The sequence below is a fragment of the Lipomyces arxii genome (genome assembly GCF_038497795.1).
Source record: "Lipomyces arxii strain Phaff 12-163 unplaced genomic scaffold V1512scaffold_5, whole genome shotgun sequence".
Lineage (NCBI taxonomy): Eukaryota > Fungi > Ascomycota > Lipomycetes > Lipomycetales > Lipomycetaceae > Lipomyces > Lipomyces arxii.
In genome coordinates, this window is record NW_027117704.1 from 796,321 (window position 1) to 821,764 (window position 25,444).

Consider the following 25,444-nt stretch of genomic DNA (forward strand, 5'->3'; position numbering starts at 1 on the left):
CCAAATCAAATCACACGTTGCGTTATGAGTAGTATGAACAAAACTGGAGCTGACTCCAAACGAAGATTGAATTTCACTCTTCGTCCTTCTCCTAAACCACAAACATTATCACACTTATACAGGATCATGCTCTATACTCTAAACCTTAAATATCTGCTCAAATAAATTTTTCTTGTCTTCACATTTTATGTCTGTTTATTTTATACACTGAGCAATGTCAGATCCATTCTTTTCGCGTAAACGAAAGCGACCGGCAAATAGAGGAGGAGCTCCAAATAGTGGACTGCCATCGGCGCGTGTACCTGCAGCTCAACCACCTACTGAAGTGGAAGATGAAGAAATTACAGATCCAGAAACTTCAGACGAAGAAATGGACAAGTTCGAATCAATGTCTTCAAGCGAGAGTGAAGACGATGAGGCTGTGGCTGATGAAGATAACGAGGAGGAGGAGTTTGCAAACGAGACTGCGGCAGATAAACGACGACGACTAGCGCAACAGTACATTGAGAATCTGCAAACGGAAATTGGTTAGTTTGATATATTAGGTTGTACGTTTCGTGCTAACCTGTGGTTCAGATACTGCTGGATTTGATGCTCGGGATGTGGACAGAGAAATTCTTGCTGCCAGACTGCAGGAAGACGTAGCAGAGGACCAAGGAAGGCTTTATAGATTTATTGCGGACATTTTTAGCTATACTCGCCCAGAACGCAGATTTCTGTCTTACTTTGGCATGCGCTCATTAACTTCAATTGCCGGTGCAAACAACAATCTATACACGGTTTCAAAAGACCACGCCTTGACAATGTGGGATGCCACCACCGGTCAAATGTTGCGATTTAAGCGAGGGGACCATAACAAGGAGATTCTTACTGTAGCCGTCAGTGACGACGGCAAATTTGTCGCCACAGGAGGTGTGGACCACAAAATCAACATTTACAACGGTGAAGACCTAGAGCTGCTCAAGACATTCACTCAACACAGAGCTGCGGTACTTTGTTTGGCGTTTCGAAGGGGTACGCACCAGTTGTATTCTGGCAGTGCAGACAGAACAATCAAAAGCTGGTCACTTGACGGTCTCTCTTACGTTGAAACTTTATTTGGTCATCAAGATGCTATTAATGATATTTCTGCATTGGCGCAAGAACGTTGCATCACCGCTGGCTCGCGAGATCGTACTGTTAGATTGTGGAAAATGCAGGAAGAGTCGCAGTTGATTTTCCGTGGAGGTGGTCCTGGCTCTGGTCAAAAAGTCAGATATGTTGAAGGAAGTATAGACTGTGTGGCTATGGTGGATCATCATTTATTTGTTAGTGGAAGCGACAATGGCACGATCTCACTTTGGGCCCTTCAACGCAAAAAGCCATTTTTCAATATGTTTGTCGCGCATGGACTTGACAAGCGGGAAAATCCTTCAAATTACACGGCAGAGCTGAACACAGTAGCCAAACCACCGGCCGCACAGCCGCGTTGGATCACATGTCTGGCAGCGTTACCTTATTCTGACATTGTCGCCTCGGGTTCATGGAACGGTGTCAAGGTTTGGCGTGTCATAATCGCTGACGTCGAGCGCAAGGGCTCAGACGGAGTTGCAACTGGCACGACGAGAAAAGATTACTCCTTGATCCCTGTCGCGGCATTTAAGCTTCCGGGAATTGTCACTGGCATTACAATTTTGGAGAGCGGCAAAGATGAAATACGGATTTGTGCTGCAGTTGGACAGGAGCTCAGAGGCGGTCGTTGGATGACGAAGCATGGCAAGAACGGAGTGCACGTTTTAACGTTGAAGAAAAAACCAGTGAGTTCTCCCGAGAGTAAGGAAGAGGACTAGTTTGTATATAAATCCTGCATGGTTTGGGTTGTTTGTAAAATAAATAAAAGTTAGGAGTTTGTCGATTTCCAATGACTATCCAGCAGCTTCAAAATTTGTATACCAGAATAAACTATATCAAGTGATTAAGCTTATTTTTGTTGCTTTGGGGACAATTTAACCAGCTGCCTCGAACTTGATCTCACACCTTAGACTCCAGTTGGGACATTCAGTTATGACGTGCGGCTCAAATCAGGGTAACTAAATTAGTACTCAAATTGCAGATTTCACAAAAAAATAATCTCCCAACCAAAAAAAGTCCAGCTAGACATCGGAACATCAAATGGCGACACTGTTACCACCTCCGTCAAAGCGGATGCGCCGAGATGCGCAGCTACCAAGAGATACCAATGTTGTTCCTGCAGATTTGCCTGCTGTCCAGGTGCAGTTTCGTGCTGCTGATACCGGCAAGATGCTGTCTACTGGGATGATGCGTGTCCCCGGCAGCAGTACAGTGAAGCAGCTTGAGATGCTGATCAATAGTCTCTTAGGCGAGGTAAGTTTTGTCAGCTTTACGACGAAACTATGTCTGACTTTAATCAGAGTGATGATCCAACACCTTATACCTTTTCACTAGTTGACGGTGCTACGCCTCTTGTTATTAATTCAGACATCTACAGTGACATTCTCCGTCCCAAGCATCGAACGACCGAAGACGTGTTAACGCTTGAGTATGTTCCACAAGCAATTTTTAAAGTCAAGTCAGTTTCGCGGTGCAGCGCGACCATGTCTGGCCACGGCGGCACGATTCTGTCAATGGCTTTCTCCCCCAAGACCAGCACCAGGCTGATCACTGGCAGCGGTGACGGTACGGCGCGTGTATGGGATTCCGAGACTGGGACGCCGGTCGCGGCTATGAAGGGCCATGATAAGTGGGTGCTGTGTGTAGCATGGAGTCCTGACGGGGAGTTGATGGCGACTGGAAGCATGGATTGCTCAGTACGGATATGGGATATCAAGACCGGCAAACAGATTGGACAGCCTATGCGAGGACACAGTAAATGGATTACGTCTCTGTCGTTTGAGCCGCTGCATTTGCTTGACGAAAGTCAGGGACTGAGACTTGTGAGCTCGTCAAAAGATGCGACGTTGAAAGTGTGGGACGTAACGTCACGCACATGCATTCAAACCCTGAGTGGTCACACGGCTTGTATTACTTCAGCAAAATGGAGCGGTCTTGGCGTCATTTATTCGTGCTCGCAAGACAAGACAATCAAGGTCTGGGACGCTCGAAAGTCAACAATTATACTAGTCAAAACACTCAACGCTCATGCCCACTGGGTCAATTTCGTCGCATTAAGCACCGAGTTTGCCATCAAGACCGGCGGGTTTGATCCGTTTAACAAAGAAAATTCCGACGACTCTGCAGCGTCATTGCGGACCAAAGCCAAGCAACGCTTCACCAAGGCTGCAACCCAGAACGGAGTCATCAACGAACGCATCGTGACCGCGTCTGACGACATGACAATGTATCTCTGGAACCCGTTTCCTTCCGGCATTGTCGACCGCAGCGCAGCCACCGTGAACGCGAAACCGGTCGCCAGAATGGTCGGCCACCAGAAAGCAATCAACCATGTCGCGTTCTCGGCCGACGGCAGGATTCTGGCCTCGTGCTCTTTCGACAACAGCATCAAGCTCTGGGATGGCAAGACCGGCACGTTCTTGAGCACACTCAGAGGTCACGTCGCAGCTGTGTACATGTGCTCGTGGTCGGCGGATTCGAGACTGCTGGCGTCTGGATCGAAGGACTGTACGGTGAAAGTGTGGGATGTGCGGCAGGGGAAGTTGCATGCAGATTTGCCGGGGCATAAGGACGAGGTTTACGCGATCGAATGGAGCGCAGATGGGAAAGTCGTCGCCAGCGGTGGCCGGGACAAAACGATAAAGCTCTGGCAACATTGAAAAACTAGATTACATGCAACTTATCTTTTCATAGTCGAAACGATCATAACTAAATTCATGACCCGAAAATTCAAACTGAAATGCTAGACCCCAAAAACAAACATAAGTTATTACTTTACATTACATTCATCGCCGTTTTATAATATTGTATCTACATCACGCAACAATCTGTTATGCCCATTCCGTACACGGCTTTCTCTACCGCGCGCTTGACCAGCAGCCAGTCTGCACGGCATTGGACGTATTCAAGCACTTCTTCTGCAGTGATGATGTTCGCAAACTTCTGCACTACGTCTGCCATCACGACACCAATCTCACGAGAGGATTTGGGATCGATCAGATACAGCTGCGAAACTTCCCTCAGTGCCGCAAAATACGGAAGCAAAATCCGTTGCCTTAGCGTGCTCTCTGCAAACTTGTAATAGTAATTCAAATCTGAAATTAGCAACACCGCGCCCCCGTCGACAGCAATTGTCTGGCGCTTAATGTGTTTGCCAATCGAACTGTACATGCGCAATCCAACCTCCTGCAAAAACACATCTAATGTAGTTTTGTCTGTGTTTCCATTCAAAAGCCTGGTATGCGCCGCAACTGTGTTTGCGACTTTCACGGCCGCTTCGGTTGGACCGAGTCGTGAGTCAATAAGCTGACCGTTTGAACCCTCTCGGTGGTCAGGAGACCAGTGATAGATGTTAAACTCGTCAGGCTTTTGGGTAGTAGCAAGAATGTACTCGACCTGCTCAATCAAGACATCAATACCACAATTTAATCCCAACGCAACATGCTCGTCAAGCATCTGCTCAAACCGCTTCTTCTCTTTGACAGCCGGACTTAAAAAATCCGTTCGGTTGAGCAACTGACGCGACACTAACTCCTTCTCAAAAAACACGTCCACCATTTGCTGGATCAAATCACCGACGTTAACCAGCTCCAAAAACGTTACTAGTGGCTCTACCTGTTGCGGGCGCTCATTCTTTCCAGTAGATCCGTCATCTTCGTTGTAGGTTGGAGGTTGGTACTCCATCATGTGACTCAAGGCCCGGTCAAATCCATTTTGAATGTGATGGAAACCTAATGACTCCAATAGAGCGACAAATATTAAATGGCACTGCTCTTTTGCCTCTTCACCAGTCTGCCCTTCAAAATAGACAAACAGCGCGGTCCGTTCTATACTTTCACGTGCACCCTGAATCAAATCAAGTGCGACTTCAAGAGAAAACAGGGTCCGGATTGAAGCTAGTCTAGAATTCAAAATTGCCGCATTTGCAGCCAGCTCGGACGATGGGTATTGCTCTTTCGAACTAGAAGTCGTATGCTGTGACTGTCTGTCAGACGAGTCATCGCGAAACGACGAGGATGTTTTTGACGATGTAGACGAGAATTGCATGACTGGATTGCCTATTGCTGTAACTGGCAGGAACAGCATTTTTTTAAACGAAGTCAAAACGTCAAATTTCTCGGCAGCGGTTCCGCTATGCATCGCTGTCAGATCCTTATATTTGCTACGCAAAATAGTTTCAGTTTCTTGCTCTTGCCTGGCAGCTCGCTGATCGAATCGGTCAATCTCCTGCGTGCATTTTTCTCGGAACCGTTCTAATTCTTCCTGAAGGTATAAATCCACATGCTGCTCATAGACTCGGTCGACAATGGCATGAACCGAGTCGTGAAATGGCCTTAGAAATTCTCTCAAAACCTTATCTTCACTATCGGCATCGTCCATCAAGAGCCCGTAAGCGAACTCGAGCAATGCTTCGTACGTTGACGACACAACTTGTAAGTAGATATCAATATTTCCGGTTTCGTGTGATCGTTCGATCAACACGTAGCAAAAATCGCCTATAATGTCTTCAATAACGCGTTCGACGATCAAAAGCAATGCTTTATCAATCACGACCTGGTTCGAGCCAAACACTTTCCGAATCGTAACTTCCTCGTCAGATACGCCACGCGACAGATTATCTAAAAATTTCTTAACAGGATTCAAATCTAGCTTGATTTGTCCAAACTTCTCGTCCACCACAAAGCAGCTCGATATGCCAGGTGATTCGGCACCGACAAGCAATTTGCTTCGTTGAATAAAAGCTTGGATCGCAGTGTTACCACCATTGAGTAGGATCAAAACGGCAGCATATCTGCGGGCTCTATTATTATAGTCAGCAGCATCTAGCCCAGTCTCGAACTCGTGAATGGCCGCGTTTTCAAAAATTTCCACCACACCGGACAGTCGTTGCCGACGTTCGTCCGAATCATCATCTGTAAGTGCATAAGAAAACTGCGTAAGTGTTTTAAGAATTAACGCTTGTAGTTCTGGTGTCCGGTATATCTTGAAAACTTGTGGCTCCATAGTAGACGGCCGAGCAGGCCTGGTAAGATCTAAATAAAGAGGTGCGAGGATTTTGTAGATACGAGAAAACTCATGTCGGCCATATCCTGGAATAGACTGTACCGTACCGAGCACATTGAGCGGTGTAATTTGTACTATCGAACCCAAGATCAGCTCTATTCATATCCACTCTTAAAGCTCGTTACCTTTGGCTAAATTCTGCTTTATTATACTCTTCGCATTCTTTCGTTTTGTATCATCAGCACGATATGTCTCGGCCTCGACGTCATCCCACACATTCATCTTTATCAACCGGTTTATCCATGCGCCATCATCGTACACTATCTGCCGGAACGCGCGACATACTTGCGCACTAGCAACATACTCCGTAAACGGCAGGTAGTCTAGTATTTGCGCGTACGAGCTATAAGGAAGTAGTAACCGCTCTTTGTCCGGTGACACCGCGAATATTGGCGGCAGTAATGAAGCTGAAAGCGTACGAACGCCAAAAGGCCTGTGAGAAGCCTGCAAGTTGTTCGACGGCACCGACAACTGGGCACTCGCTTTCACAGGCATTGCTACCAGTTACTGAAGAACTGACTTTGACAGTCCACAGCCCTTTAATATAGGAGTTGTGCGCGGTTGGTGATGAGAATACCAGTCAAGAAACGCGCGGTAAATCTGGTATTATTTGGCAAATCGCGCTTGCAAAATAAGGTTTCAACATCCAGCATCGTTGAATCGACTAAATACTGCAGTACAAGCCATTACTGAATATATTTTACTTGATTACGTCTCTATTACGTCTCTATGAACTTGCATAATCCCAAAATGACAACTCAAAAGAAAATGAAAAACACCAACCGCAATCCACATCATGACAAGATTTTAAAAGACAACTACTAATTTTTCAAAACATGGACAGCAGCTTAGTTCTTCTGCTGAACAGTCTGAGGTCCCATCTCCTTCTCGAAAGCCTCGTACGAAATCTTAATGCTAGAAATAGACTTGAGGGCGAAGCCAAGAATGACAAGGAGAACAATAGACGCAATGATGCCCATGAACATACCAGGAGTGAAGAACTGGTATCTGGTGAAAATGGAGCCATCAGTACGAGCACCCTCGGGAATCTCGGTAGGGAGGATGGTGCCGGTGGGGTATCCCATGACGCCGGTAGGATAGACGAATTCAGTAGTGGCGGAGGCTGCAACAACTTCAGCATCCTCCTCAGCAGCAGCAACAGCAACTGGGTTGCGCTTGGCAACATAGGGGCGCGAGATAGGGGTAGAAGTGTAGATGACAGCAAAGTCTTCAGACTTGAGCATTGACATCACGGAATAAAGGAAAGCATCATTATCAGAAAGGACAGATGATCGGGTGATGTCAACGGGGAGAGCAGGGAACTCAAGACGGACAACCTGAGGCTTCTCGCTGGCAGGGACAGAGAAAGCATTGGCAGCCGCGTCAATGACAACGGTGTCAGCACCCCAGGTGTCAACAATGTGCTTCTCCAAGCTGTCAACATCGAAAGAACCGTGAGCATTGCGGACAGCAAACGCAGACTCGGCACTGTCGTAGAGTTTTCGGAGGTTAGGGGTAGCACGCTCCGCCGCGACAAAATCCGAAGCATGAAGACCAGGCTGGGAAACAACGACGTAGGTATCAGCCTTGAGACCAGAGACTAACTTGCGAGCAAGTTCGTGGAAGTGGTCAGCAGAGGTGATTGAAGCGGACGACAGCTGCTCATTGATAGCATCAACCCTAAAGAAGTCAGCAAAGTTTTCTTTGCGATTTTGATACGGTTCGTTGTCTGCTCAGTTTCAATATTATCATTAATTGACGCTCTATAATACTGAATTCTAACTAGTGATTTTGATGCGGTGTCGCTTGTCTTCTGTTGCGAAAACATTTATGAGCCGTGACAATGTTTGCATCATTAGTGATTGAATTAACACAGACGCCTTGAGCTATTGACAAAATACACCATTGATTATTACTGCGAATATAGATATGCTTGTTGATGGGTCAAGTGAATAAAATGGCTTTTGATGATAAAAAAACTGAGAAGGCACCTACTCATCTCAACCGATCAATGCACACTTTTAAGTAATCCAGCTAATTCGAGCATCTGAAAGTAGAATCTGATAAATAATTGAAAAAGAACAGACTAGGCATACGACCGTATCGATCTAAAAGAACAGTCAAAACATACTTCTTGGACGACAACAGCATCAATGGTGAGGTATCCTCGAAGGCGGAAACAGCGGTGAGGGAAGCAGCCAAGGCCAAAACAGCACCCTTAACAGTTGAAGAAAACAGCATTTTGTCTAGAAATTTATATCAAAGTACAAGTCGAGTTGACTAGATGGAGTGATGCTGGTTAGGTGAGAGGTGAAGGAGGACAGTGTGCAGAGGGATAGAAAGAGTGCGACGTAAATCCGCTGCTTGAAGGGCGCGAGCCTGCGATTGGCGACTGTAGCATGGAGCTAAACTAAGAATAGAAGGTCACTTGCTTGATATGGATAAGCGTGCACCTTGATTTAGATAAAGAACTGTAATATGGGGTTTTGCGGCATAAATGCAGTGATTATAGGTATTTAATTAGAAGCCACTTAGTGTCATCATCTGATAGCAATATGTACTTGGAGTGACAATATTTGGCGACTTTGCAAATTGAGTGCATAGGCATCAAAAGCAAAAACGCTTGCTCGTTTAACTCATTTAGCACAATGCGTAGTATAGACACACTTGAACACTGTACAAAAATACTGAGCACTCACGACCAAAATGGCAGATTCAAATGATTCGGATGCTTCGACCGGAAGTTCTGGACTATACAAACACTCACGAAGCTCATCTGTGTCCTCCGCCGCGTTGAAGCGCGCTAAGTTTGATCAAAACAGTGATATCTCTTCAAAGTCGCGATCTAGCACGCCTTTGGCTGCGACTCGGAAAAAAGCAAGCGCGTATTCGGATTATTCAGATAGTGAAGCAGAAAGTAAAGGTGCAACCGCGTCAAATGGTGAGTAAATGTTAACGCTTTAATGAAGCTACTGACTTGTAATGTAGCACATGAAACGAATAGCGACAATGACGAAGACATTGAAGAAGGCGAAATTGAGGAGGAAGGGTTTGGGAATACGGTGGTACCGTCCAGAACACGAAGCAAAGATGACGATGATGAAGACGAGTATCATGACGACGGAGATGACGATGATGACGACAAGGAGGAAGGAGAAATTGAAGACATCAAATCCAAAGATTTAGATTTAGATGATGCAGTTTTAAACGATGCAGGTGAAGATAAATCGGTGCTTAATGGAGGCGATGATCTGGAGTCGGACACAAAGAAGACCAAGCCTTCAGTCCCAGCAACCGCGCCTCTACGTCGTGGTGCGCCAAGAGGCCGTCGGCGTGGTCCTGGTGCAATTGGCCATGGTCGTGGACATGGCCACAGAGGTGGGTTTCATGGTCACAAGGCAAAAAATCAAGTCCCACAGCCTGGGAGCGAGCACACCACCGATGTTGTCAACGAAGAAGGCGACGAGTACGTCGTTTCAGATATTGATCCGGCCGGTGAGTCAAAACTTACAGCTGACGGCAACTTGCTCGGCGGTCGTCAATACAAAACGCGTATTTTTCAATTGCCAAATCGCGGCGCAAAGTATTTTATGATGGCGACAGAATGTGCCAAAGAGTTAAATTTCAGAGACTCGTATCTATTGTTCAACAAAAATAGATCACTATTTAAGCTGATTGCTACTCAAGCTGACAAGGAAGCACTTATCAGTATGGGTCATCTGCCGTACGCGTATCGTTCTAGACAAATTGCTCTTGTATCAGCTAGAAGTATGTTTCGCCAGTTTGGTAGTTTGGCCGTTGTAGACGGAAGGCGAGTTAAGGACGACTATTGGGAGAAAAAAGCCGTTGAGGAAGGATTTACAGAGAACGACTTCGCTGTCGAAAAGAAGGTCATTGCCCCTCTGGCGCCACTAGCGGCAACACCTTCGGCCCCGGCAGACCACATCCCGACCTTTCAAGACAGTCTATTTCTTCAAGGCATGTCTCGGGGTGACACAATTGGTCAAATTGTGTTTGGTCTCCGTGGCGCTCCAAAAGTTTTAGACATGCCTGAACCCCGTATTTGGCGTCTGTTTAAAGCGTCGACCAGCAACAAAACAGACCCGGAGGACGAGCCAGTGAAGTTCACAGCCGCACAGTCGAGAGGCACAAGGGCAGACACGACCACGCGGGCGTCACTGGACGACATGGTCGAGGCTGCCGCCAGTGCGGTCGAGTTTAACGCGTTCTTGTCTCGAAAGCGAGTGGCAAGAAATCAAATGTGGAAAACATTTTGGAAGCCAAAGTCGGCAGCGAAAGCGTCGACTGAACAACTCGGCCAAGATGACGCGCCAAAGGCCGGGACAGGTGTTGATGAGTTTGACGAGTCGCACGACTCTGTAATTTTGGATTCAGTCATGCGAGATAGTCCATTTCAAGTATAGTATTTTATAGGAAACTTGTATAACTAGGGCAGGAAAATTGGATATGTTTTGTAGTTAGTGTACAGCCGCTGTAAGATTATAATAAAAGTGACAATAATATCAAGTGATGTGACGCGTGTGCAATTTGTATAAACTATTACATCGTGTTTTCAAATCTAATCGTCAATCACTTCTTCCTTCTCGGAAATGATCTCCTCGACAATCTCTTCGACGATCTCGCCCTTGCCTTCCTCGGGACCTCTGAGGGCCAAAGGCACAACGCCATGTCGTTCGGCCGCAACCTCAGCTTCAGTTGCCTTTCTCCATGCTCTCCATTCTTCCAGCAGCCGTAGTCGTTGCTGGATGATCTCCTTGCTGGCCTGTGACTCTTCTGCCAAGTCTTCCTGTTCAAAGATCTTGGAGTATTCGCGCAAGTTCTTTCGGACCTCACGCTGTTGTTCTTTGGTAAGCAACGTGGGTGGTCTTGGGCGCCACAAAAACTGCTTAAATCGCTCAACATTGTCGTCTCTGAGAATCTGGCCTCTAAGGTCCCAGATTCTGTAACCAGTCTCCATAGCTCGACCCCAGGTGGATGACGACGACGCAACATATCGCCCAGCAGGATCCCACTCAATGTCAGTAAGCTGATAGTGCTGTCCAGTTGCCATCATCAATAGATTAGCTGGAACGTCTTCTGCACCAGGCACCTCCTTCTTCTCGCCCTCAAAATCAAAATCCCAGAAACTAATCTCACCAGTGCTGCTGGAATTTACACCGACAGCAGCAACAACAACAAATCTGCCCTTTGGTGACCAGAAAATCGAGTTGACGGATTTGCGCTCGGTAGTTAAAATCTGTCTAAATTGACCGTTCGGTCCCTTGGACCGCTCTAAGCCATAGAAACTCACAGTAGTCTTTACCGTTCCGGAACCACCAGTCATAGCAGGGGGCTTCGCAAATGGCGTTCTTGCTCCTGGAAGAGGCACCACAGCAGCAGCCGGGGCTGCTGGGGTATCTAATGTAGAAATAAAAACCAAACGATCTCCAACGGGCTCCCATGCTAGGTTAATCACTGTCTCCTTTAACTCGACAACCTCAATGGGAATGTTCTTTTCCTTAAGGCGGAAAAACTCGAGGTTGGTAAACGTGCCCTTCTTCGTCTTTGTGAATCGGACAACCTTAACGCACAAGAACTCTCCCTTTGATTGCCAATGTAGTCTGCAGCCGGCAACGTTGAACAAATTTCGTGTACGAATAATTTCCTTGGAAGGAATAGTCATCAAAGTCACACGTGCAGACTGGTTGTTTATTTCCGGAGTCCAATAAGAGATAACATGCTCTTCAACACCTTTCTTTCCAGTTCCGCTAACCACCGAAGGCGAAAACTCAAAGTCGGCAACACCGTCAATCTTAATTGACTTCTTGTCAAGCAGCCCAAGACCAGGTGTCTCGTAAACGAAAATTTGCTGGCCTGGGAAAACACGGGCAAGATACTTGTCGTCGCTCGACCATTTGAACGCAGGCCAAGTAATCTTCTTTTGCCCATCAGCAGATGGCAACACGTTAGATGAGAAAGTACGCGCAGGCAAGCCGGTCTTCAAATTCCAGACAACAATCTGCTTACCCTCGTCAGCTGCCGTAAACTTGAATACGGCCTTCATAGGAGAGTTCTCTGGAATAAGCTGAATGGGTTCTGGAGACCATGTGACGAGATAGTTCTCGCAGGGAGAGAAATCAAGAAGCTGAACACCAGGGTGAACAAGTCGCGCCTTTCGGCTAAACTGCTCACCTCCCCACAGCTGAATACCTTGCTCGTGAACCGAGCAAAGATAGGTTCCGAGTGGAGACCACACGACGTTTCTCTCGGTCCAGTTTGGACGGTTAACAATCTTTTCTGGTGCCTCGGCCTTGCGATTCCAAAACACTCCGACATTGTCGCTGCGGAAAAGAACCAATTGATCAGCCCCGCTGGGCTCCTTGAGCCAACTGCGAAGATACTCCTAAACTTGTAAGAGCCAAATCAAAACACACTAAACGGTAAAAGCCAACCTGCTCAACATAAGGCTCTTCTTTGGGTTCCTCATAAACGTCCTCCTCTTCATCTTCACCAAAAGTCTCGATATCAGAAAACTTGTTAGCAAGTAAGGTATGCTTGTTATCAAGACGTCTGTTGTTCAACAACCGGATTGCATTATTTGCTTGATCCGGAGATTCGAATGTCACAAAAATAAATCCTTTTGACTTTCCATCTTCACCCATGGGCATGTAAAACCCATCTTCTTGAACGCGTCCTGCTTCAGCGCACAACTTCTTCATCACCTTTGTCAACGCATCCACTTTCTTATCTGTGACGATTGGAGCGCCGTCAATAACAACGACGTTTTCCATCATCGGCTTCGCGCTTCGGTCTAATCTACCGGGCATTTTTGTGGTTCTGAGTCTTGACAAGAATGTCGTTTGCCTTGGTTAAACGATCTAAAACGAAAATTTTTGTGACACTACTTACGTTTTGAAATGTGCTAAACTGGTGTTAAATAAACGATTTAACAGTACGTAATCGCCGTGAACAGATTGTACAGATAATACCATTTTAAATCATACTTAAGGGTTTAGTGCTGTAATCTAAGATTGAGCATGAACATAATTACCATTAACTACACAAAAACACGGCATAGAGTACTAAATCCATCTTATATAACTGCATACTGCTATAACGGCATGCATTGGTTTAGTGATTGTGATTGCGATTGTATCATGATAGAATGTAACTCTATTTCAATTGCATCGCTTACTATCTAATAAAGACCAACTCAAGAAAAAACGCCAGCTTTTAATGTCAAAATTCCGCAAATATTAGTGCTTTCTTAATTCAATTTATGGTACAAGATGCCCAGGGAGCAAGAAATTTGCAATGGAATCACGAATGAAGTACAAATGACCACAGTTTGCGCACCTCATAGTACCTTGTGTGATTTGAGTCTATATGTATCAGTATCGTGCTCATATACCATATGCACTACTAAATTACCTCCAAAAGCAAAATGTGAAGATCTTTTAAAAGCTGTTCATGTTCAGGCGCGCGTGGGTCTTTTATTTCTGGTTTGTTCATTGGAAGTTGATCATTGCCCAACTAAATGCAAATGTTAGCATTGTTCACCACTAGCTATTCATCGCGTAAACGTACTTCATGCGCTGTAATAAGTAAAGCGGGCCAATCTATACGCGGTAAAATGTTATATACAAACTCAGGACTGTAGTCGACGTCTTCATGTGCTAGTTCTAACGGCATGTCTTCTGTTTGCTGATCAAAATGCAACGGAAAGCAGTCTGGCGACGATCCACATGCTTTGACTGTACATTGAACGAAATTCGTAGTGAGTATTTTCATGACTAACTAAAACAAATTTTAAGTATGCCAAACAGATTTCTACTTAAGTTTGACATTCGAGATTTTGCCAAACTTTTTTTTGTGAGTACGCGGCTCGTTCAAATTCACGTGCAACCTTGCCACACAGTTGAAATTGTGAGTATTGATCCAATAAATACAGAATACTCGTGTCATTTGCAGGTTGTGGAAGTGCATGACCGAGTAATTTACATAATTTGAACTGCAGGAATTTCAAATCAAGATTCAAGTCATGGAAAATTCAGAAATACAACAGCCCAGCCCTGTTCGCAGCTTTGAACAGCCGTCGTCTATACGGCGCATCGATTCTGAATCTTCCTTCATGTCAGACGGCTCAATGATGGCAGCCGAAGAGAGAGAAAACTTGCCTCATAAATCGCAGTCAATTGTGTCTTTAACTACCTCTGCTCTCGTTGGAATTTTTGGTTCGAGCTTGACCGATCCTAGCCGCTCACCAACACCGGAACTGCCCGGCAGTTCTCCCTCATCCTCTTCTGCAAATCTTTATGGCGATGGTGTTGCGAGGCTACGACGAAATGAAGGTGGTTTTCAGCGTTTTTATGGATATCCGGGAAGCGCAAGCGGTGTTTCAAAGCCCGCGATGAAAAGAAATTCGTTTTCACAGGGATCAGATGACGCGGATAATGCTCCGTCTACTGGATTGAACATCTTTGTGAAGCTCAGTTTGTTGGCTATTTTTGGTGTTGCGTACGGTCATCTAGTCACTCAATTACAAGACAATCACTACGTTACAACAACTACCCTAAATATCGATCCAACGGGAAGCTTTACTTTGACATGGGGTGTTTTGGGAATTTTGCTAGGAACATTGCTGCCTTTTGTGGACTCAATTTCACCAGCTGTGCTAGGACCAAAGAAGAGTTCTACAACTGCTTCTAACATGTACGCGTGGAATACAATTGTTCGAGCTGTTGGAATTTTCATTGGCATCTCCTACGGTATTGTATGTAACTCTCATAGTGAAACCGCAAAGTTTCTACTGTTAATGAGCAAATGTTAACAAACTTATAGAGAAGACTACCGTGGACTTCTACATTACAGGGAGCAGCTGTGCTAGCCTTTCTTAACCCAATTTTGTGGTTTGTCATGGACACATCGGTCAATGGCTTTGCTCTGTCTTCATTGTCTTCTATATTAGGCACTACTGTTTTTGCTTGCGCTTATCCTACCCATTTTCCGTATGTTGCTGTTCTATTGTGTTTAGTTTTATACACTCTTCTGACAAATCTCAGGCAATCAGACGTGTGGTCAGAAGATTATATTTCGGTTGCGACATGGATTGCGTCAATGTTTTTTTGCAGTAGCGTATGTTTTGGTGCAATCGGACGAAAGCTGCTAGGTCGATCGAAATTATAGAGCGAAGAAGCCGTTTACAGTTACCGTATTTCGGTATGCAATAGATTGATGTAAATGGTTTGACTTTTGGCAAGTACTGTATAATTTTTGGAGCAAGGTATATATATATATACATCGAGTTTAAGTTTGTGTGTATGTCTGGCTATGACTTCGCTCATTCAATTTAGATGCTATTAGTAACAAGTGAAAAGTGTATTTGCGGTTTAGTTGTAAATTGCTATAAAGAAACGAATTAATAATAGCTTTTTATGCTCTGTAACCTCTAAATTCGATTCTCATTATGGCTGTAACACTAGTAAATCGCAGTAGTTATTACCCGTATATTTATATAATAATTTATTCTAATATGTGTGTGTATGAATAAAAAGCGTAAACAAATGCCCTGCCCCACGGAAATCAAAACTCCGCAGAGTGCGGGATGACACACAAAAGTTCTCAACGCCGCGTTCAGCTTCACCAAGCACCGCTTACGATAATCGTGCAAACATTCTCATCACCATCAACTCTAGAACAAAAATATAATTTAAATTCAAGTTTACAATGTCCGGCTCATCAAGTGTTTTCTCAAGATTGAACAAATTCATCTTCTCTAAGGATTTTGTCAAGTATGTATCCTCGTGCCTTTGGTGGTTTCCCTCTCTGCTTTAATCGTTTTACTTTGTGTATTTAGAAACATTTACACTGTAGAATATGAAGCGTATGCGATATATTAACAGATTATGCTAACGGTTGATTGTAGATGTGCGTAATTGATTCTCGAAACTGTTACCGGAATTATTGCTAATAAAACATGCACAGATGTCTGCTCCACTCACTTCTGGGGTACGTATTTTAATAACTTTCTTTAATCATTAACAATGTTCTAACTTTATACATAGGACCCGTCTCCAACTTTGGAATTCCCGTTGCTGCTGTGATGGACATTAAGAAAGATCCCACCCTAATTTCCGGTCCTATGACTGGATCTTTGATTATTTACTCTTTGATTTTCATGCGTTACTCGTGAGTATTCAATTGTATCTATACGTCTAACAAAATTAACGAGACATAGCATGGCCATCACTCCCAAGAACTACCTTTTGTTGGGCTGTCATGTTGTAAACGAGACTGCACAGCTCGCACAGGGTGCTAGATATCTAAACTTTTGGTATTTTGGAGGACGCGAGAAGGCTTTGGCTTCGTCTGAATAAATGCTGATTACAGTTGGCTGAGAAGACGACTTCGAAAGATTTTTGCAGGTCATTAACCTTGTGACGTTTGCTTTCTTCTCCAATTGGTCTCGGATTGTTGTTTGACGTGGATACTGCGTATATTACTGGTTAATTTATGATCGGACAGTGTCCGCAAAATTTAGTTGTGCTCTATGTCGGTATTGTTTTTTGCATAGATTAGATAACTCAGTTTGTTTATTGTATAGTCCAATCTATTCGTAGTGCACCCCCTAGCTGTCATCATTCACTAAACCGGACAGTCATCATACGAGATAGCCAACTATTGTTGAATCAAAGTCTCTATCGCTGTGCTAAACGTATGATGCAAGGATACAGAATACGTTAGTTCGCAAATACGCATAGTCTCGAAGTGCTATGTAAAGGTCATGCATGATGCATGGATACAAACTAAGTCAGTTGGCGACAGTTATAGAATTTGCAGATGCAGCTATTTGCTGCATGCTAGGCTTACAGTCAACTCCAAATAGATTGCCCAAGTAGAGTTTCTTATTATAAAGATTTGACATGGCGATACAGAGAGAGAGGTAGCATTGATATATAATCCGTAGATGAGCATAGTTGCCAACGTAACATATCTGTTTAGATTATTCTTATCTGCGTAATTTAGCGCAACCATCAAATGACAGCAACCAGAAAATAGATCACACGATTCAGAAAAATGCAGAAACAAATAAATCCATCTTTGCAGACAAAAGAACTTAAACTAATGTTCTCACAGACAGTATTGCAGAGTGTATGAAATGAAGGTTAGATTTTTGTTTAAAATTTAGCACAATGAAAGCCACAAATGTCATAATGTCCATACCATTAATGTCAACTGGCATTCCATAATCCAAAAACTCAGGCTTCTATGGTGTCTCAGGAATGTCTTAAATTGTCCACGACAGTTCCATGCAATATGCTCTCTAGCAAGATTTAAGGTATGCATTGACCATGATCAGAATAGTTCCTTGGTTATGTGGGTAAATATTCTGCCAGAGACTGCAAGAGCAGCAAGACTCGAACAGCTTTGTAGACGTGCAGACGGACAAACGCAATCAGCCTGTTTAAGTTAAGATTTTTAGTAACCACAACCCATAAATCAGGGGTTGACTGACAAGCTCAATGGCAAATTTGCGCAATTTGACTACATCATTTAATGCATATGATTCTCGTCGATTTAACTAAGTTATCTGTGAATCAGTTATAGGCACTAGTAGAAATTCTATTTTGAACGTTTCTGTAAGACCCAAGTGTAAGATAAAAACCAATTAATTTGAGCTAAATTTTGCACCTGGAGAATTTCTGTAAAAATTTTACAATATGCAGTGCAGTAATCATTGCAATACTTATAAAGTATGGCCTTTGCTTTTCAAGCTTGTTAACCGTTGATCACTATATAAATGATTTAAGATAAAATTTATCCATTAAGGGAATTAGTCGATGCAGTGGGACCTACCAAGTACATTAAATGAGCTGATAAACACCAGTTTTTTAAGCCTTCTTTTCGCTATCGACTATTTAGATGATGCGGTGGTGAGCCGGGCTCTCAGACTTGGCGATAAGGGTACGGACCACCAGTGAGACAGGTACGAGCCGCTTCGTACCAATTTCATCCGTGCTGCGGCGCCTAAGTTCCTGCCTTATCGTGCCCGAGCCAATCTACAAATGTCTTAAACTCAAGCTTCAATCGCGGAATCTGCGGCAAGTCACCGTAAACTTACGCCAACCCCAGACCGGTCCCTTTGTCATTGATAAGTGAACCTCGATAAAACTTCCACTTTTCTGAAACACGGTAAGATCCGACGATTTTATTCTCTCTTTGACTAGAGAAAATGGCAATTGAACGGATATTCACTATTGATGTCTTTTAAAGTAAAACTAATGCTTCTTAAATTAAAAAAAAAAAACTCACAGAATCAAATTTAGCGGCTGTAGGATTTCCGAGCCGGGATCCACTGCACTTCTCGGACGAATAAAGCCTGCAAAAAGTAGCGTACTTTACTTATCAACTGATTAATATTTCACTAGAATAGTTAAAGCAGTACAATATAGATTGAGCTTGTGTGCAATGCATTGTGCTGGTGCAAAGTTCATTAGGAATGCTCAAATGGACAGAAATCACTTAAATCAAGTAAATCCAGTTGGAAAGACATAGTTTATTAACTGGTGCAACAACTACAAGTTGTAGACAAATGTGAATGCCTCAAATGCATCAACGTTAGATTAGTAGTAGTTTCTCGTGCATCATATTGATACCGTTGCGGGACCATCGCAGCACGGTCTTTGTTTGGTATGTGAGATTTCATAAAGATCAGTGTATCAATCAGGCGCAAGACTCGGAAAACACTGCGGAAAGCATAATGCATTTATTGACCAGCGGGATAGTTCTTGCTTTTGAATAATTCTCGAGTGGGTTTAATGTTTCAAACCTTATGAGTATATCTGAACTACTATTCCGCAACTTCTCGGTCACTTCGTCAGATGCATGCAACAGTCAAGACGGCTATAAATGACATTTGCATTTAGGGATTTGTTCCAAATAAAAGCTTGCTAAACTATGTCAACAAGCGCTTGTTGATTCTAAATACAGTTGTGCTTTCGGCATATTTTTCAGAATAATTCAGGCTCAGCCACGCACTAAGATGCTGCCAAAGCATTATTTTGTTACCCCATGAACCGTCTATTGCTAAACTAGTCGGTGTCTACATTTTGACAGATGACTAGTTTGTTAGTAGTAAAGCACGTGGTCTAAAAAGGTCTAGCATTCTTCTTAAAATTATTTTTTAGCTGTTTAGCCATTTTAATCTCTGTTGTTGCTCTGTAGATCCTTTCTGCCAACTGAACTAATTTGACTCGTGGCTATCACCAGGTATGCGAAATTGTCGATGACAAGCACTGGTAAGACCGACAATATATTAACACTACGCTCACAGCAAGCTATCAGACCAGTTTACGTTTTCTTACCGATTATTGCCAATAGGGGGCTATACTCGCGTCTTGCAAGCGAAAGACGAAAAAATTGCGGGAAAATTTTTAGATACAGAGACCAAAGCTCACGATGGTACCAAGAGAATTGACAAATTTTTTTCTGCTAGTAGAAAATCAGATTCAGCTATCAGTATGGTTAATTTGAGCTAAGAACAACTAAGATTCCCAACGGAGGCCAGAGTTGTTTGTACTTCAAACTTACTTCTACCTCACAAATTGCGGGAATCAGTAGGCATGTTGATTTCACCATTGTCATATCAGAAAATCACGTCGTCGACTGCTGTTTGAGTACACAGTTTGTGGAAAGTATAGCTTGTTTTAGATCAAGCAGTGTAAAGTCCACGTGATCTCTGGTTGCATGCTTCCAGAAAACCAAATACTTTTAAAATGTGACATTGCTACTCCGCATTTCGTGCATGTTCCTATACGTGCACAGTTCTTAGCATATGTAGAATGATATACATTTCCCTTTATGTATGATCTCGTCCAGATGTTGCAATAAACCCAATTCTGATGGTTATGGCTGACTCAGTGTTCGATTTCCTAGCAGGTGCAGATGCAGGGAAGTCAAATCAGTCGTAACCAATGTCAGTGATTCAATCGTCAGACGACAACGAATCTCAAGGGCATATCCAAACTTGAATAAATCGACAAAACCTGGTTGTAGCTGGGTGAGTTTATCGTGCGGCTGTAGTCGGAGTCAGCAACGAGTGACTCGAGAGCACCTTATATTGACAGAACGTCGTAATTGATTGCCCTGCAGATTCCAAAGTTTGGGCACTAACAAAGACCAAACGTAAAAGTGACTAACAAGTTCTAACATAAAACTCCTAATGCGAATTGGGCCAAGAAAGCGTTATCAACGTAAATTTGCAAAGCTTCCTCTTAATTTAAAATTGCCTGTTCACACCAACATTATATCATGCGATGCCGAGGCAAATTAAGAACCACTAACCTTTGTCTTGATAACTGATTGATGGTGCAGACAGAGTAAAAAGCTCTGGAAGTAAGCAAAACTAGTATAATTGCCCTTGTAAAATTTTTTCAAAAATTACTAATCCAACTATTGTCTTTACGTTACATGGAGAATTGTGCGGGGATTGCTTCGTTAATTGAGATAGTCGTAAAATGGTCGGACCTGTGTTAATGCAAAGTGCCCTAGCGTAGATTTTGTGAGAGTTTCAAAATTTGGAGCATAGATCAGCGCACGAACCAGGGTTCAAAATATGGAGTTGTAATTTTGTGACCGTTCTAATACAAGATAGCAAATTAAGCTAGGACCTGTGTTTAATCCTTAAATCTGTCGCAAGACTTCCGCGATTTTATTTGTAAAATAAGTGCGTAAATCTCTCTTGACGCTAAACAGTGACAAGAATAGTCCGTTCTTACTGAGAAAGCTGGGCAACTTTGGCTTTCTCGATGTCGATACTAATTTGTCATAATGTTTGATGCGGCGGAAACGCGATTATCAGTCGTACTCGTTGCCAAAAATCAGGAACCACGAAGTAAAACAAAAAGCCGGACTAGCAAGCGCTCTTTGATAGCTCTGTTTCTACGCCATCACGATGTTTGCAAACTTTAAAACGAAATCATTTGCGAATGAATAGCGAATCGAAACAGTACAACACACTTATATGTACAACTCGGTCTTCAATGAGGTTGGTTTAACAGCGTAGAAATTTTATGCAAAATATTCAATTGTATTCAAATGTTACTAGTAATACTCAATTGTATGTTGGTGAGAGAATTCGATAAGTAAATGGCGCCTTTTGTGTTGGCCCGGGATCTCAGAAACAGTGGTCCGAGAGTGTTGTGATCAGAGTATAGACAACTGCGCTTGACTTAACCTTGTCAACGTCAATCCTAGATCTCAGCATGGCAAGCGCCGATACTTTATCATTCTTATCTGGTTGCCAAGCGACAGCAGTTAGAGAAGAGGTTTTAAGGGGCCAAATGCATAAGCAATCAATTAAGCACAGCGAATCGTCAGCAAGAAAGTGTCTTCTGACAAAATCCTTTAGATTCGTAATGTGACGTTTCATTGAATAAGATTTTGACTCGATAAAAGCACCGCTAATCAGTGGCTTACACCAAAAGTGCTGATTTAGCGTTTTTTGTTATCGAGTTTTCATATTCCATCAAGGCATTATCACCTGACAAACGTATTCAATGAACAGAAATAATTAATCTTACAGCGAATTAGCATCGGAGCTTTTGCTATCTTATTGGCATAGTTCTGTGTGAGCGAGTACAAATCTAGAACCATATAGTACGGTACGTGCAGTTGTAGCTAAAGTACGCCCTAACGACTAGTTCAAACGTTACTGCTGTACTATGATCCGCCGTATGATACAGTCATTTGCTTTCTCTAGCCTTCATACAGATCCACTTTAGCCTTTCAGCTTATCCGATAAATCACAATTGCTGAAATAATTTTGCTGCTGATAAACCTCTGTGCATTCAGGACGCAGTCTTGGCATGTCTGACTTTTAATTTCTGTTTTTTGTGAAAGGTACCCACCCCGTACACACTTTGGCCTCTGCTATCGCTTGTATCTGTCTCGTACCTTTTTGTGTCGCCTTCTCACTACTAGCCGTCTATGCTTGAAAGTTTTTGACATGCCCGACGTACCAGTGGCATCTTAATACACTGCTTTCGATGGAGCGTATAATTTTACATATATACTGGGTTCTCCGCCTGCTCTCTTGATCAAACAGCTTACTTTGTCTGCTACAACACGTCGATACTATCGATATTTGGTCTACTTTACATACAAGTGGACTTTTCACAGTCAGTGGTTTGATGGTTAGATGAAATTATCTTGCGTGCTAACATTGTTCTTCAGATCAGTAACGACATGGAAGACGACTACGTTACCGAGAAGAAGGCGGCGGAGATACGTGTCCGCGATGTCGAAAAGACTGACTCCTTTTCGGATGCCGATGGGATTCAGCGTGAAAAGCTTATCAGTCGGTTCAAAGCAATGAACAACACTGGTGAAACTGGTGATGAGGATATCATGGCTGACAAGTCTTCACACTATTTGTATGAGATGTTTCTCGTCACTAGCCTTGACGATGCTCTTGATGTTTTAAAGAAGGCTCTTGTCACGCATTATGGTGATGTCAATTTCCCCAACGAGAGTTATGACCAAATCAAGCTCTTGGTCAGTGGTTGCGATGCTTATGGAACCGATTATGATACATGGGAGATCGATACGAAACTTGAAGCTGTCGTTATTAAGTATCACTCCCCATATCCTGAGGTCCGTGCCGTCACTGATCCTTTTGACGATCCGGACATGCCTGTTGAGACGATTCGTGCATACATTCTCGGTGCTCTTTGGGTTGCAGTCAGTAGTTTCATCAACGAGTTCTTCACTTTCCGTCAGCCCTCTCTTAGTTTAAGATCTACTGTCGTCCAGCTTTTTCTTTTCCCATGCGGAAAGGCAACTCAGCTTCTTCCTGACTGGGGTTTTACCTTTCGCGGAACCAGATACAGTATCAACCCTGGTCCGTGGAGTATCAAGGAACAGATGTTGGCTACCATTATGATCAACTGCGGTGGTCAGACTTCTAATTGGATGTCCATGACAGTAACTCTTCGTCACAAGTTGTTCTATGGCTACGAATGGGCCGACTTCGGCTTTGTCTGGCTCATGAACTTCGCTAGTTTGTTCTTTGGTTACGGTCTTGCCGGTATCATGCGAAAGCTTTGTATCTATCCTGTTCAAGCTGTGTTTCCTAACGTCTTGCCTACTCTCGCACTTTCCCGAGCATTGGTTGTTAAGGAGACCAGGACCTCGGTCAACGGATGGACGATTTCTCGTCAAAAGTTATTCTACGTTACTTTCGTTTTGTCGTTCTTTTACTTTTTCGTGCCCAACTTCTTATTCAGAGCTCTCAGTACCTTCAACTGGATGACTTGGATTGCACCCAAAAATGTTACTCTAGCTATGGTTACTGGTTCTTATATTGGTCTTGGTTTCAACCCAATTCCAACTTTTGACTGGGCTGTTATCAACTACGGTAATCCAATGGTGTACCCATTCCACGCCTACTTGAACAAGTTTATTGGTTTGCTGTTGAGTGGATTCATTCTCATTGGACTGTACTGGAGCAACTACAAGTTCTCAGGATACATGCCACCTAACTCGAATAGCATTTACGACAGACATGGAAAGGAGTACAACGTTTCTCGTGTTGTTGTCAACAACCGCTTGGACGAGGACCTCTACAAGGCATACTCACCTCCTTACATGTCCGCTGGTAACTTGGTTGGCACAGGTGGTCTTTGGGCTCTTTACAGTGGTACTTTCACATACATTCTGATTGCTGAGTATAAGCTGCTGTGGGACACTTCCAAGAAGCTTTATCAATCGTTCAGACACCCACTTCGAAAGTCCCTCCAGGATTTCGACGATCCACAATCGAGATTAATGTCTCGCTATCCTGAAGTTCCTGACTGGTGGTATCTTGTTGTTTTCCTTATTGGTGCCGGTGCTGCTTTTGGTGCTACTTGCGGATGGCCTACTGGTGTTCCAGTCTGGACTTTGATTGCCATTTTCTTTTTCAACATTGCTCTTCTTATGCCAATTCTTGTTGTTTTGTCTAGAACTGGATACGGTAACGGTGCTGGTGCATTCTCCGTCATTTTGGCTGGTTATATGGATCCCGGTAACGCTGTTACTAACATCGTCATTCGTATGTGGGGTTACAACATTGATGAGCAGTCCGAATCGTTCATTGGTGACCAGAAGATCGCACATTATGCTAAGATTCCTCAGAGAGCTACATTCAGAGCCCAGATTCTAGCAACTTTGATTCAGTGCTGCTGCACAGCTGGTGCTGTCGAAGCTCTTTTGACCTCGGTGAAGAACTTTTGTTCAATTACTCAAGTTGATCGATTCGTTTGCGCGTTCCCCAGAACAGTATATTCTGATGCCATTATGTTTGGTGTTATTGACCCTAACCGTGTTCTTGACACTGTCTATCCAGCCTTGAAGCACGCTTTCTGGATTGGACCTGCTGTTTCGATTCCATTTGCTCTCGGTCAGCTTAGATGGCCGCAAAAGATGAAGGGATTCAATCCTTCACTGATGGGTTTGGGCTCTATTTCTTGGGGTGGTACTTATAACTTGACATACTACGTGCCTGGCATGTATATGTCTTTCGTCTTTATGTACTATATTCGACGAAAGTACACTGGCTGGTGGACCAAGTACAACTACATTCTCACTTCCGGTTTATCTGCCGGTGTAGCGTTTGCTGGTGTCATTATCTTTGCCGCACTTCAGTACACCCAGGTTACTCTCTCGTGGTGGGGTAATACTATTTCGAGTGGCGGTGTTGACTTTGCCCGAACTGCTACTGCTTTCCCAATTCCCCCTGAAGGATTCGGCCCCGATATTGGCCAGTTTGAGTAGACGCTGCTTGTGATTTTGTTTATTTGCAACTTATTTACGATAAAAATAAAGGCCGGCGTACATTTATAGAATGATGATTATAGAATGAATGAAAATAACTACTTATAAAACTTGAATTGTAGCATTTGATGTGTGTCGGTCGTGCTGTACGCGTTTGCATTATGACGACCAAAGTTGATCTGCTTTGATCCACTGTCAGGGTTAGAGGTCCCACTTTAATTATAGCATTGACGCTACGGCGAATACGACACGAGTATCGACGCTTTAGAATGGGTTGCAAGGTAAGCTTTAACCATCAACTACAATCTTTTCGTTCAAATGGCGATATGATTGGAACGCAAACCGCTGAAGTCTGTATACCAAAGAGTGTAGATTGGAAAGACAGGGACTATAAACGTAATTAAACTAACACCAACTAGCTGGGTGGTGTAACGGTTCTGAAACTTTGTAACTAGTA

General features: G+C 43.6%; 10 protein-coding genes across 10 annotated transcripts; 6 read left to right on the forward strand and 4 right to left on the reverse strand.

Annotated features, from left to right (window-relative positions):
- Positions 1-175: 175 nt before the first annotated feature.
- On the forward strand, positions 176-1,955 carry V1512DRAFT_275601 (WD40-repeat-containing domain protein). Its single transcript, XM_066917836.1, has 2 exons — positions 176-527; positions 577-1,955. The coding sequence occupies exons 1-2, from the start codon at positions 215-217 to the stop codon at positions 1,827-1,829; spliced, it is 1,566 nt and encodes a 521-aa protein (XP_066772361.1). The 5' UTR covers positions 176-214; the 3' UTR covers positions 1,830-1,955.
- Positions 1,956-2,035: 80 nt separating this feature from the next.
- On the forward strand, positions 2,036-3,872 carry V1512DRAFT_286213 (quinon protein alcohol dehydrogenase-like superfamily). Its single transcript, XM_066918076.1, has 2 exons — positions 2,036-2,364; positions 2,412-3,872. Exons 1-2 carry the CDS (start codon positions 2,152-2,154, stop codon positions 3,768-3,770), a joined length of 1,572 nt encoding a protein of 523 aa, XP_066772362.1. The 5' UTR covers positions 2,036-2,151; the 3' UTR covers positions 3,771-3,872.
- On the reverse strand, positions 3,757-6,828 carry V1512DRAFT_275603 (exocyst complex component Sec10-like protein). Its single transcript, XM_066917837.1, has 2 exons — positions 6,300-6,828; positions 3,757-6,248 (listed from the first exon to the last, which is right to left on the reverse strand). Exons 1-2 carry the CDS (start codon positions 6,667-6,669, stop codon positions 3,922-3,924), a joined length of 2,697 nt encoding a protein of 898 aa, XP_066772363.1. The 5' UTR covers positions 6,670-6,828; the 3' UTR covers positions 3,757-3,921.
- A 44-nt stretch (positions 6,829-6,872) lies between these two features.
- Positions 6,873-8,509, reverse strand: V1512DRAFT_261630 (BIG/ATPase V1 complex, subunit S1). Its single transcript, XM_066916103.1, has 2 exons — positions 8,306-8,509; positions 6,873-7,854 (listed from the first exon to the last, which is right to left on the reverse strand). The coding sequence occupies exons 1-2, from the start codon at positions 8,413-8,415 to the stop codon at positions 7,023-7,025; spliced, it is 942 nt and encodes a 313-aa protein (XP_066772364.1). The 5' UTR covers positions 8,416-8,509; the 3' UTR covers positions 6,873-7,022.
- Positions 8,510-8,829: 320 nt separating this feature from the next.
- On the forward strand, positions 8,830-10,705 carry V1512DRAFT_290777 (chromatin remodelling complex Rsc7/Swp82 subunit-domain-containing protein). Its single transcript, XM_066918228.1, has 2 exons — positions 8,830-9,115; positions 9,163-10,705. The coding sequence occupies exons 1-2, from the start codon at positions 8,881-8,883 to the stop codon at positions 10,596-10,598; spliced, it is 1,671 nt and encodes a 556-aa protein (XP_066772365.1). The 5' UTR covers positions 8,830-8,880; the 3' UTR covers positions 10,599-10,705.
- On the reverse strand, positions 10,583-13,183 carry V1512DRAFT_261633 (uncharacterized protein). Its single transcript, XM_066916104.1, has 2 exons — positions 12,627-13,183; positions 10,583-12,577 (listed from the first exon to the last, which is right to left on the reverse strand). Exons 1-2 carry the CDS (start codon positions 12,999-13,001, stop codon positions 10,754-10,756), a joined length of 2,199 nt encoding a protein of 732 aa, XP_066772366.1. The 5' UTR covers positions 13,002-13,183; the 3' UTR covers positions 10,583-10,753.
- On the reverse strand, positions 13,179-14,019 carry V1512DRAFT_261634 (uncharacterized protein). Its single transcript, XM_066916105.1, has 3 exons — positions 13,762-14,019; positions 13,606-13,707; positions 13,179-13,556 (listed from the first exon to the last, which is right to left on the reverse strand). The coding sequence occupies exons 1-3, from the start codon at positions 13,963-13,965 to the stop codon at positions 13,452-13,454; spliced, it is 411 nt and encodes a 136-aa protein (XP_066772367.1). The 5' UTR covers positions 13,966-14,019; the 3' UTR covers positions 13,179-13,451.
- A 49-nt stretch (positions 14,020-14,068) lies between these two features.
- V1512DRAFT_261635 (insulin-induced protein-domain-containing protein) lies at positions 14,069-15,727 on the forward strand. The gene is made up of 3 exons (XM_066916106.1): positions 14,069-14,947; positions 15,016-15,182; positions 15,237-15,727. The coding sequence occupies exons 1-3, from the start codon at positions 14,216-14,218 to the stop codon at positions 15,358-15,360; spliced, it is 1,023 nt and encodes a 340-aa protein (XP_066772368.1). The 5' UTR covers positions 14,069-14,215; the 3' UTR covers positions 15,361-15,727.
- Positions 15,728-16,160: 433 nt separating this feature from the next.
- On the forward strand, positions 16,161-16,550 carry V1512DRAFT_206259 (mitochondrial pyruvate carrier; the record flags this gene model as incomplete). Its single annotated transcript, XM_066913381.1, has 3 exons — positions 16,161-16,182; positions 16,239-16,362; positions 16,412-16,550. Coding segments are annotated over 3 exons (285 nt in total), but the record flags the coding sequence as incomplete, so codon positions are not given.
- Positions 16,551-21,984: 5,434 nt separating this feature from the next.
- Positions 21,985-25,101, forward strand: V1512DRAFT_142259 (OPT oligopeptide transporter protein-domain-containing protein). The gene is made up of 2 exons (XM_066913009.1): positions 21,985-22,352; positions 22,408-25,101. Exon 2 carries the CDS (start codon positions 22,420-22,422, stop codon positions 24,985-24,987), a length of 2,568 nt encoding a protein of 855 aa, XP_066772370.1. The 5' UTR covers positions 21,985-22,352; positions 22,408-22,419; the 3' UTR covers positions 24,988-25,101.
- Positions 25,102-25,444: the final 343 nt, after the last annotated feature.